This window comes from Thermothelomyces thermophilus, chromosome 3, assembly GCF_000226095.1.
Source record: "Thermothelomyces thermophilus ATCC 42464 chromosome 3, complete sequence".
NCBI classification, from domain to species: Eukaryota; Fungi; Ascomycota; class Sordariomycetes; order Sordariales; family Chaetomiaceae; genus Thermothelomyces; species Thermothelomyces thermophilus.
Genome location: NC_016474.1, coordinates 910,389 through 929,280, shown reverse-complemented (window position 1 = coordinate 929,280; position 18,892 = coordinate 910,389). Strand labels below are relative to the sequence as shown.

The following is an 18,892-nucleotide window of genomic DNA, read 5'->3' as shown; positions in this document are numbered from 1 at the left end:
TAGAGAACAAGATAGCAACCCTTACTTATACACCAATTAAATACAGTAAAACTTCACAACAGAGATAGATTGCTGAATATATTAAAAAACATCTGATATCTAATAATGTCCAAAAGAGTTATCTTGCCATTCCTGGGTCAATGTTGACAAAAGCACGGTTAATAATTGTCGTTGAACGACGCCGAGAATGGGACGTCTCTCTGCCTGTAGAGAGCAATGGAGTGTGTCATAGTGGGGTCATGATTAGCTTGGACCAGCTTGAACACGCGAGAAAGCTGCACCACTTCTTGGCTGTCTCGGCCGGAGATCAGATAACGGCGAGGTATATCCGACCAGGCTAACGTGCCGCAAGTGGATGGATGCCTGGGTAAGCCCGTGTATCTCAGGGGGTTGGTGTGTTGACGCCGCATTTACCGGAGCGGAACGGGCCCAAGTCGCGTCGACGCGAACCCCTGCAGAACAGATTTAGCAGGGTGGGACCGCGTGCAGACGTGCTACATTTATATCGAGTCGCGCTCGCAGTTCTTCCTCCAGATCCTGCTCTTGTCTGCACAACTTCCAACCCATTCCTTCATCAGCACCAACAATTGCCTCTTGACATCCTACACTCGGTGGCAATTCCTCGTCACTTGATCCCACAGCACGCACTAGTTCCATCTCACATACAATGGCCGCGCAGGTTACCCCATCGAAGCAGGTCAGTGCCCCGCGTCGCGCTTTACGCGTCGACTTTGCCCATCACTAACGAGGCTCGAATTGCAGGCTACCTCGGCAATTGAGGCACTGAAGATGGAGTCTCCTGTCAAGAAGCTTGATTTCTCCTCTTCCAACAAAGAGAACGCGTCCTTCGATGCCGACCTCGCCACCCTGGAGGCAGAGATTGACGCCAACCACCAGAAGAGTGTCATGGACAAGAAGGAGGCGCCAAAGCCCTCGGTGGCCCCTACCATCAAGCCTGAGGAGGCCGACGAGCCCCTTCTTCAAGAGAACCCCCAGCGCTTCGTGCTGTTCCCCATCAAGTATCACGAGGTACGCGACGCGCTCGAACGCGTTAAGTGGGACGCGTGCTAATGGGGCACTGCAGATCTGGCAAATGTACAAGAAGGCCGAGGCCTCGTTCTGGACCGCCGAGGAGATTGACCTTTCCAAGGACCTTCACGATTGGAACAACAGGCTCAACGACGATGAGAAATACTTTATCTCGCATATTCTCGCTTTCTTCGCCGCATCTGACGGCATCGTCAATGAGAACCTGGTCGAGCGCTTCAGTGGCGAGGTTCAGGTCCCGGAGGCCCGCTGCTTCTACGGCTTCCAGATCATGATGGAGAACATCCATTCGGAGACCTACTCTCTGCTCATCGATACCTACATCAAGGAGCCCGCTCAGCGCTCTCATCTGTTCAATGCCATCGAGACCATCCCCGCCATTCGCAAGAAGGCCGACTGGGCCCTTCGCTGGATCGCTGACAAGAAGTCCACCTTTGCGCAGCGGCTCGTTGCCTTCGCTGCCGTCGAGGGTATCTTCTTCAGCGGCGCCTTTGCGTCCATCTTCTGGCTCAAGAAGCGCGGCCTCATGCCCGGCTTGACCTTTTCCAACGAGCTGATCTCTCGGGATGAGGGTCTCCACACCGACTTTGCTTGCCTGCTGTTCTCGCACCTCAACCACCGCCCCAGCAAGCAGGTGATTGAAGACATCATTGTCGACGCCGTCCGCATCGAGCAGGAGTTCCTCACTGAGGCCCTGCCTTGCGCCCTGCTCGGCATGAATGCCAACCTGATGAAGCAGTACATTGAGTTCGTTGCCGACCGCCTGCTTCTTGCCCTCGGCAATGAGAAGGTGTATAGGTCGACGAACCCCTTCGACTTCATGGAGAACATCTCCCTCGGAGGCAAGACCAACTTCTTCGAGAAGCGCGTCGGCGACTACCAAAAGGCGGGCGTCATGGCCAGCACGAAGAAGTTTGTCCAGGAAGATTCCGATGAGCCCAAGGGAGAGAACGGCGGCGATTTCACGTTTGACGATGACTTCTAAGCTCTTGTCGGCTGGATGGTCCGTTTTTGTTCTCTAATACCCCTCTTTGTGTCGATACATGCTCTCCCCCCCTTACGATGTCTTCTGGCATAGAAGTGGGAGGGTTGTCGGCTTACGTCGCCTCGTGGAGAGGTTGGATATTGTTTTCGCGTGTACAATGCTGCGCGGGTGGGACCGTGTTAGCATGGCGGCGTTGGGCGTTGCTTGGTGGTTCCTGGGTTTTACTTATGAAAGGAATGCGGCGGAGACGAAGAAACGTCCTTGGTTATGTATGAGTAGACTCTCATGCTAGGGATAAAAACACGAATATGTCCGAAACAGAAATTGTGCGGTCATGCTTAAGTGTTCTCCTGGACAGATCCACAACGTATACTGTTTTCTCAAATCTTGAGTTTACCGGCATGATATGTTCCTTGAACCGCTAACCCCGTGTATCCCATCCTTGCCCTTCCAGCACCCAATTAATGACCTTGAGCGACGGTCTCACCTCTTCCCTCCCTTCTTCTTCTTCCCTTTCCCACCTCCCCCACCCGCTTGCTGTTGTTGCTGCTGTGCCTGTGCACCTATAGGCGTCTGTACACCGCTCCCGGTACCCTCACCCTCTGTCGGCGCAGGAGCATCCGCCATCGTCTCGTCCTCCGCCTTCTCAGTGATCGGCACTGCAGCCATGTGCCGGCCGAGGGTTCCCAACATCTGGATCAGCCTTGTTACCTCTGCGGCTTTGGAGGTCTTGTATTTGAGGGTCACGCCGCTGTGGGGATCGTAGGTTTTGAGAACAAGATGACCGCGCGGCGGTTTTTCTTGTGTTTCTGGTGATTGTGCTTTTTGACCGGCGGCATCCTGGTCGGAGTTTTTGAGCTTCGGCACTCGGCGGGCAGGTTTGAGGTGGTATCGGGTGGTGATTCGTGTCTGCAGTTGTCTGGTTAGTGGCTGTTCGTCATTGGAAGAAGATGGGATGTTAAGTTCGTACGGTTGACGGGCGAGCTTGGAGCAGGAGGCTCGACTGATGAAGCCAGTCCTCGGATTTGGCGTAGTAGGGCATTTTGGGCGGCAATCTTCAGGCCGACAAGCTGAGACAGGAGAGGATCTCCGGCTTGTGGCGTGCGACCGAGTCGGAAGGTTCACGGGATTAGTCTTGTCTCGAAATTGAGAAAATGCTGTTTCCTGTTTTCCGGTGTTCAACAGGCCGACCACACAAGCTGTTGTTTGTTTACAGAGCTAGTCTGGGTGCAGAAGACCCAGTCAATGCTCCCTTTTGATGACCCTTCTTGGAAGTTTTGGTGACATCGGAGAGTTCCGCCATGCACAGCAGTTCGGTGGGGTTAGCCGAATGCGGGGGAGCTTTGCGGGCTGTGAATCGCAGGGGCCACTGTCTACCACTGCAGAGACAGGTACTGTAGCCAAGGTACTCTACCTGCCTACTACGTATACCTGGGAAAGCGCCCAGCTACGCATTTAAGATCTTAAACTCCTGTAAATATCAAGTCGAATTCCGGGTCAAAATTTAGTGTGTATAAAATGTCACTTTTACACAGTAAACGCAAATCTATCCTTAAACGCCGCAACATGCAAAAGGGTATCTCAAGCCATCTTGATGCCATTCATCCCGCCGCCCCGTAAATTCAACCAGTCAAGAATGGGACCCCAACCTATGCATTGGGGTCTGGCAGCCAAAACATGAGTTCTTGATCTGCTGTTGCAATCATGTTGTACCGGGGATTGTACGCCACCACGGCCATCTCACGCTTCTCTTCCAGAACATGCGCCGGCTCAAGTACCTTGTCGCTTCCGGGGGTCATGAGCGTGTCCCACACGAGAAGGTCTGACTTCGCACCGCTCAAGACGTAGCGTCCGTCGGGGGCAAAGCAGCATTCGCCGCTGCTCTCCACGTTGCCTCCGTCGGTCTCTCCCGGAGCCAATCGCCTCGTGCTGGCGCCCGGCTTCTTCAAGTACGCCTTCAGGCTTCCATCAAACGCGTCCAGCAGGAAGTGGCCGTCGCCCTTCGATCCCAGGAGCAAATGCTTCCCATCGTTGGAAAACTCAAGTTTCGTCCAGCCTCTAAAAGCAGCCTCTGCATCGGCTGGCCCCCGGGCCTTCAGCACGTCAAAGACGGAGAATGGGCCCTTCTCGTACTTGCGATAGTCGTAGAGAAGAATGCTTCCGCTAGCCGGCGAGGCGACGGCAAAGACATTTCCGGACGGATCCCAGGCCGAAAGGTATGGCGTGTTCAGGAGCAGTTTGCCGATCCACTGCTTCGTCCCAATGTTCCATATCCGAACCGTGTTGTCGACGCTGCACGAGATGAAGTTGTCGGAGCCGGGGTGCAGGGCGAGATTGGTGACTGCACCTTCGTGACCCTCGAAGTAGCGGATGAAGGAGTTATCGTGGGTCGCCAGGTAGCGGATCGCGTCTACACCAGGAGTTAGCATCGTAACGGACCAGGCCAAGACACCGAGTAAAACCAACCATTCTGCTGGGTACTGGCATAGATGATGCTCGAGCTCGTGTGGGTAAACTTGGCCAGCTTTACGCCATACTTCTTGCTCAACAAACTCTTGTCGTGGCGGCCGTCCTTCACGTTGTAAATTTGAATAGTCTCGTCGCTCTCCGACGTCATGCAAAGCTCGCCCGGGTCGTCAAAGTCGATGGACAACACGTATGGCCGGGGTTTTCCGTCTTTGATATCATCTCGCTGAAACAGCTGGTATGGAGTCAGTAACACGATAAAGGTGTGTGTTGGTGTGGGGGGGGGGGGGGGGCAGGCAAATTAGACGTGCTCACTTTGGTTGGTCGGTACAATGGGATGACTTCGCTGACGGCTGTGGTGCTGGGCACATTGGCTCCCAATGTTCGTGCGATATTCAGCGACGGGGTAGCTGCTGATGTCGGCGCATCGTCGAGATCCATTGGTGTGGAAGCCATAATTGAAGGCCGCCGCGCTGGTTTGTTCGATTGACGTACTAAGGTTGAGGACGGACGGCCTTTGCACAGTAATTCGGAATTGAAGCATGGGAACGAGCAGTTCTGCCAGGCGGTGAATGTTCGAGCCACCCCTGTTCGAATGCTGCAGTTAAGCGCCCAAGGTGTCGGTTTGAACGCCAAAATGGCCAATATTTCTTCTGCCTTCAAAATCTCGTCCATCGTCGTATTTTGTAGCTCTCCAGATGTTTCCTTTTCCTTTTCAATTTCATTTTCCTTATCTAGCTTTGCTAGTTTGCAGTTGCCGGCCTGATGCGCACTGCCTTAGCTCTTTCAAGTGAGCCGCTACCCCCTGTGTTTGAGTTTCATGGGCTAACAAACAAGTCTACACCAGATACATCAGGCACTGTGCGAGTCAAGTGCGGCGTTAAGGTTGATGGCCATCCACAAGCTTCTGAAATTTGTAAACCTGAATAGCTGGGATGGACACACTCCGGAAATTTAAACCGTTGTTAGGTAAAATAAGAGGCAGGTACAGACGGAGCGTTGACGCTGTGCTCAGGCTCCGAGGCTTCGATGGGAATTATAGCTGCTGGCTCTGTCGAGATCTCAAACCCTGGCGCTGGCCTGTGGACGATCTCGACAACGGATACGACACAGACGAAGCAACTGAAGATGACTGGGAGCCCGTACCCCCCGAAGACTATCCTCGGTCGACACATGACCGCAGCTTTTTTGTTGCCGAGCTGCGAATGACATCTCCCTCTTGCCCTGCCTGCGCGGTTATCCTCGATCTACTTGAGCAAAACATACCGAACCTTGACAATGGTCGAAAAGTGGAACTTGAGACGTCACATAGCAAGCTTGTGATAGATGCAAGAGAGATCGGCAGATATCCCTTTGATGTATTCGAGCTCTACCGGCTCACGCCGCCAGCAGATAGAGACCGAGTCATCTGGCCAGCTGTTAGGGTCGCACGGTCGCTATCCCCATCGTTCTCGGTCGCAGATGCATCTCCGCTGATAGAATCGTGGCTGGAGAACTGCGAGGCCAATCACCGAGAGTGTGGTCTCGACTTGGAGTTAACCCTGCCCACCCGCGTGATCGCAGTCGGGGCCGCCAACGAGGATCCACGCCTCCACGAGACGCAGCCGGGAGAGACGGGTCGGTACGCTGCACTCAGCCATTGTTGGGGTCTGCCGGGATCCCTTACTGCCAAAACGACCAGAGCGAATTTATCACAGCGGAAGCAGGCGATTCCAATGCGGGACCTGCCCACGACATTTTCGGACGCCATCCATTTGTCCAGGGCGCTTGGGATCCCGTACCTCTGGATCGACTCTCTGTGCATCATCCAGGACGACAAGGCCGACTGGAATCGAGAGGCCGAGTGCATGGCCGACGTGTACGGTAATGCCACGCTGACTTTCTCTGCCGACGCTGCGCCGTCCGGCGAGGATGGGCTGTTCCAGCCCGTGAGCAGGCGTAGGGTTCCTGCCGCGGTCAAGTATTGCTGCCCCTCCTCGCCTGCCGGCGATGAGGACGAGCCAAACTACGTCTATGGCCGCAGAATTTTCGTCCATGGCAGATATACTAGCGCAGAAAAGGTACATTCAATCACCAATGCGCCACCTTGGGTCTACGAGCCGTTGCACCTCCGGGCCTGGACCTTTCAAGAATACCTTTTGTCACGGCGCATCGTCCATTTCGTCACGGGCGAGCTCTTGTGGGATTGCCGGAGAACCGAGGGGTGCGAGTGTCAAATCCAGGAAGTGCTCACCGAACGGCCTCAATTCCATGATCTATTGCGCACTAGCTGGAGAATACACGGCACCGTCTGGTGGTATTTTATTGAGACTTTGTCACGTCGTGGCATGACCTACCCCTCGGATAGTCTGCCGGCGTTGGCGGGTATTGCGAAAGCAGTCTCCGCTTCATGGAGGCATAACGACTGCTACATCGCAGGTCACTGGAAATCCGAGCTACCACGCTCGCTGCTGTGGAGGAGGGGAGGCCAGCTCCACCACCCTGGGGCTCATAACTATGGAGGCACAAACGTCGCCTCTCGTCGACAGGCAAGGTATGTCGCACCATCCTGGGCTTGGCCTTCGGTGGTTGGTCCGGTCTACCACGATAACGTCTACACCGACCCACCCGATGTTCGTGAGAGATGGGTTAGCTCGTATGACTACACCCATATTGTTTGCCAGGTCCTGAATGTCTCGTATGAGCTGGCTAGTAGCAACCCATACGGCCATCTTCGATCTGGATCCATCGTCATCAGAGGCATGACCTTAATGCTCCACGGCTGTGTCGACGTTGAAGACAGTGAGCATAAAGGAAAGCAGGGTCGGTTACACGTGCGCTTCATAAGGGATGAATGGCAACCGGGCCAAGCGGCAAGCCCCGAGGACGTCTTGTACTTGCCCATCGTCGGCAACTGCTACCGTAAGGACTACATACACTCTTCAAGGCCCCCAAAGCTCCATCGCGTGGTCCAGACCAAAGGGCTTGCCCTCAAAGCGGCCGCAGGGCAAGACGATACCTTTGTCCGGATCGGGTTCCTGAGGGTTTACTTTTATCGCCGGAGACAAGCGGTGTGGAAGGATCGGCGTGAACGCAAGAGGCCGCGCGCAGAGGAAATATTGAAAACCGAGTTTCAACTGCCGGTGAGGACCGTCACCATCATCTAGGAACTCGTCAACGCGACAGCGACTCGACATCGAACCCCGCCCTCTGCACACAGATCGGTGAAGATAACTGGGACAGACTCTTGCTGTCACAAGCTCGTTGACGTGAGGATTTGAGGGCAGAACTAATCTCTCCCCACTTCGCTCCGTGCCGTCCCTGCCGTCGTGGTTCGGCTCGACGGCTGCGGGAGGCCGTGACCGGCAGAGAAAATGGCCTGTTTTCCCAGCACGTTGTCCTTTGAATTTGCAGCATCCAATCCACTCCACCCACACTTTCTTCTCCTTTCTGAAACTACAATAGGTCTCGCTGCGTCGTCGTAAACTGAGAGGTAAGGATACGTAGAAGTACGTGCCCTTCGAAAGATGAACCCTCTCGTACTGACAGCGCGTGACCAAGCCATTGCGATATGTTGCGGGCACGGAAGAGGGTGGAGGCGGCTAGCAATGAGGGGTTCAGCAGTTTCCTTGCGCTTCTACATCGTGCTCAGTTCAAGGAAACCGTCGCGAGAGAGGACGCGGCCGGAGAGGGCAGCTCTCGCAACACTTCCTCGGGGACCACTGATCCTGCGCTCGGTAACCCCCAACTCCACGCTCACTCTTGCGGGATGCTTAGACAAGTTGCGCTTCGGGCAGCGTTTCCCGGGACTGTACAGCGGCAAGAAGCTGCAAGAGTTCAATCATGATAAACAAGGAAGGGTGAAACATCAATCGCATCTTGAAGTTCCGGAACAGTGGCCGATTCTGCCAGGCGGTGAAGTAAACCGCTGGGGGGGAAGTCCAGTACTAGTATACGGAACTAGTAATCAGACACTGCGTAACCCGGCTTTTGGAGGGGCACGCCAAGCCCCGATGTCCGGAGGCCTGGCCTGTGCAGAAGCTTCGCCTTCTCGTCGCTCCGCGACTCGGAAATGCATCCCGAGCCATTCTTATTCGGGTGCCTACTAGTGTAGTGTAGCCATGGCGCGGGTGCGAGGGCCGTAGTGTCGAATTTTTTTTTTTTTGGGGAGGGTCTTGACTTGGCGGAGAGTCCACTTTTCTGGGGGCTGCAAGGCCCCGGAAACTGATCTGCGGTGCGATACAGGCGAGGCAGGGCGGATATAAGCGGCCTTGCCGTGTACACTCAGCATCTCACACACTCGGTTAGTAACGTTCTTTTCCTGTCTGTTTGATTGAAATTTTGTCATTTTCTTTTCTTTTTGATTTCGCATGTCCCTCAGAATTAGATAGTCGATCCTCCGAATCCTCCTCCTTCCCTAGAGGACGCCCAAAGTTCGATTCGTCAGCCAGGGCCGATTCCGGCAGACCCGCGAGCCCGAGTCCGGAAAAGCCAAACAAAAAGCCAAACAAGGATAATGTCGACAACGGCTGGGTAGGTGCCGCCGCGCGCATCCATGGATCCCCAAACTCCTCCAAGGCGCGAGCTCTGACATGGCCGTTCCTCCCCTTCCAGCGCCTTCATAGCGGGCGGCATCGCCGCCTGCGGAGCCGTGACGGCGACGCACCCGTTCGAGACGGTCAAGATCCGCATGCAGCTGCAGGGCGAGCTCCAGGACAAGGGCCACCAGCCGCACCACTATCGGGGCCCCATCCACGGCGTCTCCGTCATTGTCAGGAACGAGGGCCTGCGCGGCATCTACCGCGGTATCGGGTGCGCGTACATCTACCAGATCCTGCTCAACGGCTGCCGGCTCGGCTTCTACGAGCCCATGCGCAACGCCCTGTCGACCCTCATCTTCAAGGACGGCAAGACACAGAGCCTGGGCATCAACATGTTCTGCGGCGCCGCGTCGGGCGTCATGGGCGCCGCCGCCGGCAGCCCCTTCTTCCTGGTCAAGACGCGGCTGCAGAGCTTCTCGCCCTTCCTGCCGGTCGGCACGCAGCACCGGTACCGGAACGCGCTGGACGGCATGACCCAGATCTACCGGACCGAGGGGGTGCGCGGCCTGTACCGCGGCGTGGGCGCGGCCATGATCCGGACCGGTTTCGGCAGCTCGGTGCAGCTGCCCACATACTTCTTCGCCAAGCGCCGGTTGATGAGGCACCTGGGGATGGAGGAGGGCGCCCCCCTGCACCTGACCAGCAGTACGGTCAGCGGCTTCGTGGTCTGCGTCGTCATGCACCCGCCGGGTAAGTTCCACACGAGACCGACCGGCCCCCCTTCTCTCGAGCATGCTCGGAGGAGAAGAAGCTAACAAGATTGGCATAGACACCATCATGTCCCGTATGTACAACCAAAACGGCAATCTCTACGCCGGCGTCTTCGATTGCTTAGCAAAGACCATCCGAACCGAGGGTATCTTTGCTATCTACAAGGGGTTCCTGCCACACCTTGCCAGGATCTTGCCCCACACCATCTTGACGTTGACCCTGGCGGAGCAAACCAACAAGCTGATCAGGAAGCTCGAGAACCGGATTTTGCCGAGTACCGCGCTGAAGACAGTGTGAAGGGGAGGGGAGGGGGGGGTTGGTTGGGGAACTGGCGTTTTGTTTTCAATATGGCGTTGGGTAGATCTGGCATTCGGAGAACCTTCTTTTCCGCGTTTGATACCAGATCGCGCGTTGGGAGGGAATGTTAGAACCTCGCGCGCGCGCGCGCGTCCCGCTACAGGTGATTGCGGAAATCGGGACCGGGAGAATCGTCTCGACGCTCCCAATCAAATCAAAGCCGAGGCTGCCTTTGACCGCAGCCTTGAGATTGATGCATTTATTTTCTTTTCTTGTTCTTCTCCTTGCCCATCTATCCGACAACCTTCACCCTCCGGTAGATCTCTGACATCCATAGCACAACCGCTCTCCCAACAGCTCGGGCACCGAGCCTGTCCTCTCCCGAATCCCCAACTCTCCCCTCCACCGCTCGTCCCCATCCTCGTCGAGCGGCATCCCGCACAGCCCGCACCACTGCCCGCCGACCGCATCCTCCCCGGCGCGTACCAGCTTGCCCGTCGTCCGGGCGACGTTGGCGACCACGGACGGATAGCTCTCCTCCACCTCGGCGAAGTATCTCCTCATCACCTCCTCGATGCTCAGGTCCCTGTGTGACACCACCGCTGATGCTGCTCCTGATGGTGATGGTGATGATGATGCTGCTGCTGCCGACGGGCCCCCGTTCTCGCTGCTGCTCCCCTCAGCACTGCTCCCACTGCTGCTGCTGCTGCCGCCGAGCAGATCCGTAAGTGGCGGGTCGACCAGGCCGGCGTAGATGACCAGCTCCTTGCGGAGGGCGTCGCGCAGGGGGTGGCAGACCAGCAGCACCTCCCCTCTCCCGTTGTTCTCGCTCCCGTTCTCGCTCCCGTTCTCGCTCCCGGTTCCGGGGCCCGCCGCCGCCCCCGCCGCCGGGCCGTCCCCGACCAGCCAGGGCACCGCGAACCCCCGCCCCTTGGCCGCCTCGGCCAGCGTCAGCTCCGCCAGCGCCGTCGTGCTGTGGCCCAGCAGCAGCGCCTGGCAGCCGCGCGCGCGGGCCTGCGCCAGGAGCGCCCGCCGCGTCAGGAGCCGCGTCACGTCGCTGCGGGAGGCCGCCGTCGTCGTGCTACTTGCTGCGGCGGCGGCGGCAATGGCGGCGGCGATGGCGGAGGTTGCTGCGGAGGTTGCTGATGGCGGCGGTGGTGGTGGTGATGGTGGTGGTGGTGCTTCCTCTGCGTTCGCTCCGCATTTTCCGCCTTTGTTTCCTTCTCCTCCATCATTAGCGTCTGCCGGGTGCTCTGGGCCGGTAGGTGATTCAGGGTGGTGGTGGTTTTTTGGGATGGCCGAGGAGAGCGGAATGGAGTGGAACGAGAAGCGCGGGTAGCGGGCGCGGTAGCGGGCAAGGACGGTTTCGGGACTCGTGCTGCGCGAGGAGGGATGGCCGTGGCCGTGGCCGTCGTGGTCGAGAGAGGTGTCGTCGTCAATGTGGACGACGGTGAGCTCGAAGGGGGCGCTGCGACCGCGGGCCAGCTGGAACTCGACGTTCTCGTTGAGGAGGTGCAGGAGGACGGTGGAGGAGACGCCGAGGGAGAGGCCCAGGAGGTAGCGCCGGGTGCCCGTGGGCGGGCCGTTGGTCGCCGATGGCGGCGGGCGGGTCTCCTTGCCCAGGATGCCGATCTGCTTGATGCACTTGGCAGAAATGAACTTTGTGAAGCAGTCTCTTAATGACGAATCAATTTCGTTGTCAGCAAGTGTCTAGAGAACGGGTTGTGCCTGAAAATAAAAAATAAGAATAAAAAATTGAAATCTGATGGCCTCCTTACCTGCAGACAGGCTGAGACCTGCTATCCAGCGTCGCCTCCTGGGCGCGACATTTCACGCAGGGCCGCGTGAGAGTGAGGGACCCCGCGGTTGAGTTTGACCCGGCCATCAACGATCAACGGCGATGAGTATTGAACTTTTTTTTTGGTTGTGCGCTCGTGCTGCCTCACTGAAGCTTTGGCCAAGTGATCTCAAAGAACGGATTGCCAGTTGGATGCCTTCCTGGGCCCGATTGTGAACAGTAGCCCGTTGAGATGCAGAAACATGAGCATCAGAGATTAAACTCCTGACTCACAGTTTTGATAGATGAACGAATTCCCAAGTACGGCTTTGCTCCCAAGTGGATAAAGAAGGGTTAGGGTTCAGACTTGGAGAGAGGCAAAGTCGCAAGACGAAGCCGGTACCTACGAGATGTTAACAGATGGATGCCGGTAAATGACCTTCCAAGTGTTTCTGACCGTGTAATCCAACGTTTTACACCGTATCCCATCTATGAACATTTTCCTACTATGTATGCTGCGCCAACCTCGTCGGACGATGCGTCCCCCTTCTGTATCCCGTGGCTCTGAGTCCTAACTCTCACCAGCCCTCTCCCAATCTATCCCCCATGGTAACCGTATTGAACTGAAGATTCTGCTTAGAGACTTGGCCAGAACACGTTTAGGGTACCAGAGTAAGGTAGAACATTAGCCTAGAGGTCATGGGAATGGGCGCCATCAATCGGCTTGGGCGCTGGCGTAGTCTGTTTTGTGGAGGCCAGCGAGATATCGTCATCATCACTGGAGCATTACTGCACCAAGGGTAACTGGTCGGATGAGACAGGCAGTGGACTGTGGCGAACGCTCCTGGTGATTATCTCGGAAGTATGAACGAGCCGATGCCTTTCTCTTTCGATCGAGTGACCGAGACCATACTTCCGGCGTCTCGGGACCGTCTTTTGAACTTCCCAGTGTACATAGTTACTGGGGTGTGTGGTAATTCCGATTAGTGATTCTCTAGCGTCGCGTGGACCTGGGCGCTCTCGCTCTCCAAGCACCACTCCCGGCCGTGCCATGGTTGATGGCGCAGATCAGTGCTTGGTGAACAAACAAGCCAGGTCGCCGCCCTCAAACCAGACACGGTCCTTGTCCCAGGCACGGAGGATGATGTCCTTCCCCAGGCCGACTACATGCTGCACCTGCGCCTCGGAACCCCAGCCGGCAACGCGCGAGCCCCAGGCGACGAGGTGGGTGCCGACATGGAGCGCAGTGCGCAAGGCGAAGTCATCGTCAACGCAGCCGTATCCAGCCGTGAATCCTTCAATCAGCCATTTACCCTCGTCCATGTTCTTAAAGAGCGAGAGCTCGTAGAGTTCGGCAATCATCTGGCCAAGGTCGAGCGGCGGAAGTCCGAACTGGCACATTTCCCAGTCCACAATGAAGACTGGCAGCTGGTCGCCATTCTCCAGGGGCCGGTCCGGCAGAAGAGCGCTGTCCACACGTCAGTTACTTGCCCAGTCTTCCCTGATAGGACGCCAGAGAAGGCCGCGAGAATGCTCACTTTCCCGTCCAGAAATCCCCATGGATGATCTGCAGATCTGGCCTATCGAGTTCTTTTGCCGTTGCGTCCTTGATCTTCTCGAAAGTCTCCTGTGCCTCGCCAAGGATCGACGGGAAGTTGGAGACGGTGCCGACCAGGGTTTGGTAGTTGGCCATGTGCTTGATCTTCTGCATCGGCTCGTTCGACTTCAGCTCCTCTCTCAACTCGGCCTGCTCCGGGAGGGACGCCCAGGCGTGGAACTCGCGCAGCCACGCGCCCAGGCTCCGTCCCAGTTCCAAGCAGAGTGGCTTCCTCGACGGGTCTGGGGACGAGAAGTGCCTGAGAGCATAGTCCTTCAGGCTCAACGCCCCGGGGAGATACTCTTGAATTTGCGTGTTGGTATCCGGGTTGAAGTAGTAGAGTTTGGGCGCTCGGACAGCATATGGCCCCTTGGTGAGTGCGAGCCCACCGATGGATTTCAGGCATTCTACCTCGGCTCGCTACACGCACGTCAGCGATCCATAAGGGTCATAACGACTGAGACGAAACCCCTGGCGGGGAGCGTACGCAGCGGGTAGTGGGGATCCGAAAGCCCGGGACCGAGGCGACGTAGCCCTCGCCGTGCTTTACGGCCACCTCTTTCGTGCCGTTCGCGAGAGGCTGGATGAGAGTGCCCTTGAATATGAAGTTGGCGGTGCCACCGGAGAGGGGTTGCAGGTTGGAACACGCATACTCGGTGTTGCTGAGCTCCTGGAGGACCTCCTCTGACAGCCTCGCAGCGTTGGAGTCGGCCATGGCGATGTCCTTGGTGGATCAGATCTATTTTTGGCCGTCGGAAGGGAAGAATCACCACCAATCGGCTCGGTCTTTGAGCTTTCCAAAGGTGAGAGAAGAAATGCCAGGGACGTGAGCAGTGAATGTGGTTGGTGAAGAGCCGAGCCGTCGTGGACGAGATGGCTCGTCTGGCTTGCTGGTTGCGAGAAACCGCTTTTTATATCAAACGTCCTTCACATCCTTGATGTCGGGATGTGCCTTTTTGAGAATCATCCACGCCTTCTATCCTCTTCGCTGCAACAACACCGTACACCAGGCTTGAGAGTGCTGGTCGACGAGAGTGGGTCTACTATAAGTTCCGCAAAGCTGGTGATGCTTCAACAATGGGCCAATGATCGGCATCTGGCCATCCCCTCTTTCGGAGCTCTGACTCCTCGCCGAGTTCGCCTCTTGCGGATGTACGTTGCAATCCCTACATACACTAGTTTGCACGCCCAATCTCCACTTTTGAAGATTTCCTTCAAAGCGAGAAATAGGTGCGACCAAGAGAGAGCTCTCCCGAGCCCATAACGGATCCAGGGACCTGTTTGCTCTCCACCTACCTACCCCGCGCTTCTGGTCAAGCTCGTGCATCGGTGGCTTCGCGCTTCGGACGAGTTCCTTCTATCCGCAACTGGCCGGAGCAAACGGGTCGAATGGAGCTCGTGGGGAATGAAGAAGTTGCACCTCCGAGATGAAGTCATGAAAAGGAGTGGGGCCCTCCGCAACATGGCGCAGTACGAGCAGATTACCGAGATACCAACAGCAGGAAGCAATTGTTGAAACACTTTGTCTCTTGCGGCGTTCAAGAGAGAACTTTCGACTTGATGAGGCCTGATTATAAATTCGAAGTCCGTTCCTCTTCTCGATACGGATTTCAGAAGTTTTGTTAGCCGCGTGTATATTCGAATCGACAGAGAGTTGGGGACTCCATCGAATCACGGGAAGAAGCAAGGTCCCAGCAAAGGCAGAGAAAAGGCACTTGATTCCCCAATTTTACCCGTCAACGCCAAGCCCTCTTTGCCCCACTACACTATAAACCCTGGATCTGGCTTTCCCAGGGGGGCGAATGACAAAGAAAGGCAGCAGTGGGGAGAAGCCAAGCGGCGTCTGGGCCTCGACCCTCAGCACTTGAAACAGGGACGGCCTTCTCACCACCCCAAAACCTCGGCCACACACACCACAACACCCAGCAGCAACCCCCTTACCCGGAGACTTGTCTTGTGTCGTCTTGACTGCCACCCAATGGATAGTCTCGTCGCGCCCTACCGAAACCATCCGGACTCGTCCCGGTAAAGCGATTTCCGCCCCCGTCATCCGCCCAACCGTCTTTAGACGCCACGCGCCCTCCTGCAGCAGCCAAAGGTCGATATTACGAAGTCGCTCCATGCTCGTAGACGTCGCGCGCGTGCCTCTCTGGTCACGGCGCTAGCACCTGCTGCTGACAGCCTGACGATCTCCAAGTTCCACCAATCTAGGAGCACCGCAGTTGGCGCCACAAGCTTTAGTGACCTTTTTATTCTGTCAGGCTTGCCGCCAACGCTGGCTTGTTCTAAAGGGGGAACAGCACACGCGACACGGTCTCTCTCTCTCTCTCTATCCCAAGTCGAGCACACGCCTTCGCCATCACACAGAGGGAGATATTCTTTTTCAGTCGCTGCCTCGACCGCTTTGGCTATTGTGCAGCATATCCAGGAGAGCCAGAGTAATCGGTATCGCTGCTATTTCTGTGCCGCGACGCCTGTTGGCGGCCCCTCGTTTTCACGCCCGGCAGTGCTCGCCTTGCCTCTGCATCGAAGGTGTCCCTCGTTTCATCACGCTTCCTTCTTCCACCACTTCCTAACGTTGCGACAACTCGTCTCCTTACATCATCACCGCGATCAACTCTTTTGCCATTACATCGCTCGTCTTCCTTCTGCTTGTTGTTTTACATGGGTGCATCGCCATGGCGCAAACGCAAGCACAAACACAGCCGGCGACCTTGACGGCCGCCCGCGACCCACCGCCGGCCGATGAGCAGACCTCCCGGGCGATCCCCGTCCCGCCGCAAACGAACCCCCCCGAGGCGAGAAACCGAGGCCGTTTGGCCGTCGACACGTACTCGCCGGTGAACCAAAACGGCAGCTTCGAGTTCGACCGCGTTCTCAAGAGCGGCTATGTACAGAAGCGCACGCAAAAAACGAAGGTAAGGGACATCCATCCGGGGGCTCGCCCGTGCCGCGCACGCAGTTAGAAGAATGCTCCTTCTGACGACGAGATGCAGGCATGGCGCACCATCTACCTAGTTCTGCGGCCGAACGCGCTCTCCGTCTACAAGTCGGACAAGGAGGAGAAGCTCCGGCGCAAGATCTACCTCTCCGATCTGACCGCCGTGACGCTGTTGAAGGATCCCAAGAACAAGCGGCCCAACGTATTCGGCCTGTTTTCGCCATCCAAGAACTTCCACTTCCAGGCGCCGACGGCCAAGGACGCCGACGAGTGGGTTGACTTGATCCGACAGGAAGCCAGGATAGAGGAGGAAGAGGAGGAACTGTTCCTGGCCAGCCCGGGTGCCCGGCAGTCTTCGTATTTCCCCGCCGCCGAGGTTGACAACGCCGGATCGAACCGTGCGCTGGCGTCGCCGGAGCGTTTCCTCTCCAGCTCTCCCGAGAGCGCCGACCCTCCGGCCCGCGGCCTCGACAAGCCGTATGCCCGACGGCCGTCGCACCTAGACTCGTCAGGCCTCTCGAACGCCGAGCTGGCAAGCCACTCCGACTTTTCCGATTCCGACATGCACCGGGTCCCCGGCGCTTCGTTTGAGAGCTTAGCGGCTCGGCAACCATCGACCTCTCTCGGGCCGTCCAGGCAGAGTTTGGGGGCCTTCAATACCGGCCGACTGAGCGGAACGCAACCAGAGGCCGACCCGGACCGCGTCATCTGGCAGGGCTGGATGTGGTTCCTCCGCAGCAAGGGCGGAGTCCGGCAATGGAAGAAGTCGTGGGGCGTCCTGCGGCCGCGGAACTTGATCCTCTACAAAGACGAGGCCGAGTCGTCCGTCCTGTTCCTGCTCTACATGTCGTCGATCGTCAACGTGGTCGAGACGGACCCGTTGAGCCGTACCAAGAAGCACTGCATGCAGATCATCACGGACGAGAAGAGCTACCGGTTCTGCACCCATGACGAGGAGGCCCTGGTGCAATGCCTGGGCGCGTTCAAGAGTCTGCTTGCGAAGCGCCGGGAGCTCGAGGCCAAGGCAGGGAATTCCCATCCAATAGCGACCGCGACCGTGACCGCAACCGCAACCTCAACCGCTGCCCCGCCTGAGGCTCGCCCTCATCCGGCTTGATTTATTATATACCCAATTTTCTCTTCCTTTTATTTATTCTTTCTTTTCTTTTCTTTTTTTTCCCCTTTGACTTCTTCGGCGATTCCACGTCCGCCCTTTCTTCATTTCTCAAATACCCCATGTGATATTCATATCAGTCCCTTTGGAGGCAATGTCGACCTTGAGAGGCTTTCTCCGGGCAACCAAGTTCGCCGGCGATCTTTCTGGCGTAGCCCGGCTTTTCTTCAAGTCCAATCTCTTAACGACTGACGACGAGTATATGATGAATAACCCCTGTAATTATTACATTTTATTCTCGCCGAAGCAAACTCTTTGGCAGACGGACATAATTGCATAATCAAATGTTCGAGGTCTCCAACTTTGAGTTGTCGCGCTATCATACATACCCTGTACGACGGACTATGGCAATCCTAGGTCGAGTTCTTGTGTCGCACTACCACGCCGCGAGGGGCATGGCACGGCACCTCAGCTGGGCGTTGGGCCATGGTACACAAGAGGCTGGCACAAGCGTCCGGACGATGGTTCAGAGCCACGAGGGCTCGGTATGGCCATCAGTTCAACCTAGGAGGCGGAGAAACTAGCAGGAGGAGGTGGTTTGAGCATGGCAGTCACGGGCGCTTGTTCATGTGCGTCCATAACCAGGATTTGTGGAGAAGGTCCGTGTCGTCGATGATCCTGAAATACGAGTGGCGAGAGATGGTGTTGGTAGTTGGCACAAGCGACGCTAGTTATTGAGTAGTAGACCTAAAGCACCCCAAAGCTATGCACAGTGCGCCGATCTCAGCGGAAGATTTGATGCACTTGGTGCTCTCGACTTTCCACACACGGATGATGTTGCCTGGACCGGCAGGGGAGGGATCCGCAGCCCGTATTTCCCCAAGCAGACTACGGAGTACCGTGACGGGGTCCCGCGCCCGTTGTCATTCGCCTGGCCCGCCCCCGCTTGACCCCAACTTTGACCACTTCCAATCACGGCGCGGCACCATCACAAGTCAGTCTACTACTTAGGTAGGCATGTATGTATGTATGCATATAATAAGGTAGGTACTCACCTCCGTGACCTGTAGAAAATGAAACGTTTATTCGGTCCCGCAGCCCTTCTAGGAATCTGGTCTCGGTCTTGCCCGGCAAAGGAGGAAGGTTACTCGAAGAAATCCTCCCCCCCCTTTCCCCCTTTTCCCACCCAGTTACGGATTCATCCCCGTTTGGCTCTTCAATGACACGACAATCTTCTCTGCGCGGCTGTTGGGTGAATGGACACCAGGGGATCTTATAATATACGGACGTACCTATAATGCGTTCAGTACGGCACCGGGACTTTTTGGCCCCGCGGGATTGGCTGCGCGGGCCAACCACGGCAATTTGACTGCCTCC

General features: G+C 56.6%; 8 protein-coding genes across 8 annotated transcripts; 4 read left to right on the top strand and 4 right to left on the bottom strand.

Moving 5' to 3' along the window:
- Positions 1-395: 395 nt before the first annotated feature.
- On the top strand, positions 396-2,348 carry MYCTH_68292 (uncharacterized protein). The gene is made up of 3 exons (XM_003662606.1): positions 396-697; positions 763-1,029; positions 1,085-2,348. Exons 1-3 carry the CDS (start codon positions 668-670, stop codon positions 2,030-2,032), a joined length of 1,245 nt encoding a protein of 414 aa, XP_003662654.1. The 5' UTR covers positions 396-667; the 3' UTR covers positions 2,033-2,348.
- A 167-nt stretch (positions 2,349-2,515) lies between these two features.
- On the bottom strand, positions 2,516-3,074 carry MYCTH_2060145 (uncharacterized protein; the record flags this gene model as incomplete). The annotated part of the gene is made up of 2 exons (XM_003662605.1): positions 2,516-2,941; positions 3,003-3,074. The coding sequence occupies 2 exons, from the start codon at positions 3,072-3,074 to the stop codon at positions 2,516-2,518; spliced, it is 498 nt and encodes a 165-aa protein (XP_003662653.1).
- Positions 3,075-3,681: 607 nt separating this feature from the next.
- On the bottom strand, positions 3,682-4,957 carry MYCTH_116006 (uncharacterized protein; the record flags this gene model as incomplete). Its single annotated transcript, XM_003662604.1, has 3 exons — positions 3,682-4,442; positions 4,499-4,733; positions 4,814-4,957. The coding sequence occupies 3 exons, from the start codon at positions 4,952-4,954 to the stop codon at positions 3,682-3,684; spliced, it is 1,137 nt and encodes a 378-aa protein (XP_003662652.1).
- Positions 4,958-5,349: 392 nt separating this feature from the next.
- MYCTH_2303536 (uncharacterized protein) lies at positions 5,350-7,710 on the top strand. The gene has a single exon (XM_003662603.1). The coding sequence runs from the start codon at positions 6,214-6,216 to the stop codon at positions 7,642-7,644; it is 1,431 nt and encodes a 476-aa protein (XP_003662651.1). The 5' UTR covers positions 5,350-6,213; the 3' UTR covers positions 7,645-7,710.
- Positions 7,711-8,560: 850 nt separating this feature from the next.
- Positions 8,561-10,191, top strand: MYCTH_2303534 (uncharacterized protein). Its single transcript, XM_003662602.1, has 3 exons — positions 8,561-9,010; positions 9,092-9,768; positions 9,848-10,191. Exons 1-3 carry the CDS (start codon positions 8,994-8,996, stop codon positions 10,084-10,086), a joined length of 933 nt encoding a protein of 310 aa, XP_003662650.1. The 5' UTR covers positions 8,561-8,993; the 3' UTR covers positions 10,087-10,191.
- On the bottom strand, positions 10,125-12,176 carry MYCTH_2303532 (uncharacterized protein). The gene is made up of 2 exons (XM_003662601.1): positions 11,865-12,176; positions 10,125-11,761 (listed from the first exon to the last, which is right to left on the bottom strand). Exons 1-2 carry the CDS (start codon positions 11,969-11,971, stop codon positions 10,393-10,395), a joined length of 1,476 nt encoding a protein of 491 aa, XP_003662649.1. The 5' UTR covers positions 11,972-12,176; the 3' UTR covers positions 10,125-10,392.
- A 505-nt stretch (positions 12,177-12,681) lies between these two features.
- On the bottom strand, positions 12,682-14,273 carry MYCTH_2303529 (uncharacterized protein). The gene is made up of 3 exons (XM_003662600.1): positions 13,948-14,273; positions 13,402-13,880; positions 12,682-13,331 (listed from the first exon to the last, which is right to left on the bottom strand). Exons 1-3 carry the CDS (start codon positions 14,173-14,175, stop codon positions 12,932-12,934), a joined length of 1,107 nt encoding a protein of 368 aa, XP_003662648.1. The 5' UTR covers positions 14,176-14,273; the 3' UTR covers positions 12,682-12,931.
- A 1,609-nt stretch (positions 14,274-15,882) lies between these two features.
- Positions 15,883-17,760, top strand: MYCTH_2303528 (uncharacterized protein). The gene is made up of 2 exons (XM_003662599.1): positions 15,883-16,378; positions 16,457-17,760. The coding sequence occupies exons 1-2, from the start codon at positions 16,139-16,141 to the stop codon at positions 17,516-17,518; spliced, it is 1,302 nt and encodes a 433-aa protein (XP_003662647.1). The 5' UTR covers positions 15,883-16,138; the 3' UTR covers positions 17,519-17,760.
- The last annotated feature ends 1,132 nt before the right edge of the window (positions 17,761-18,892 follow it).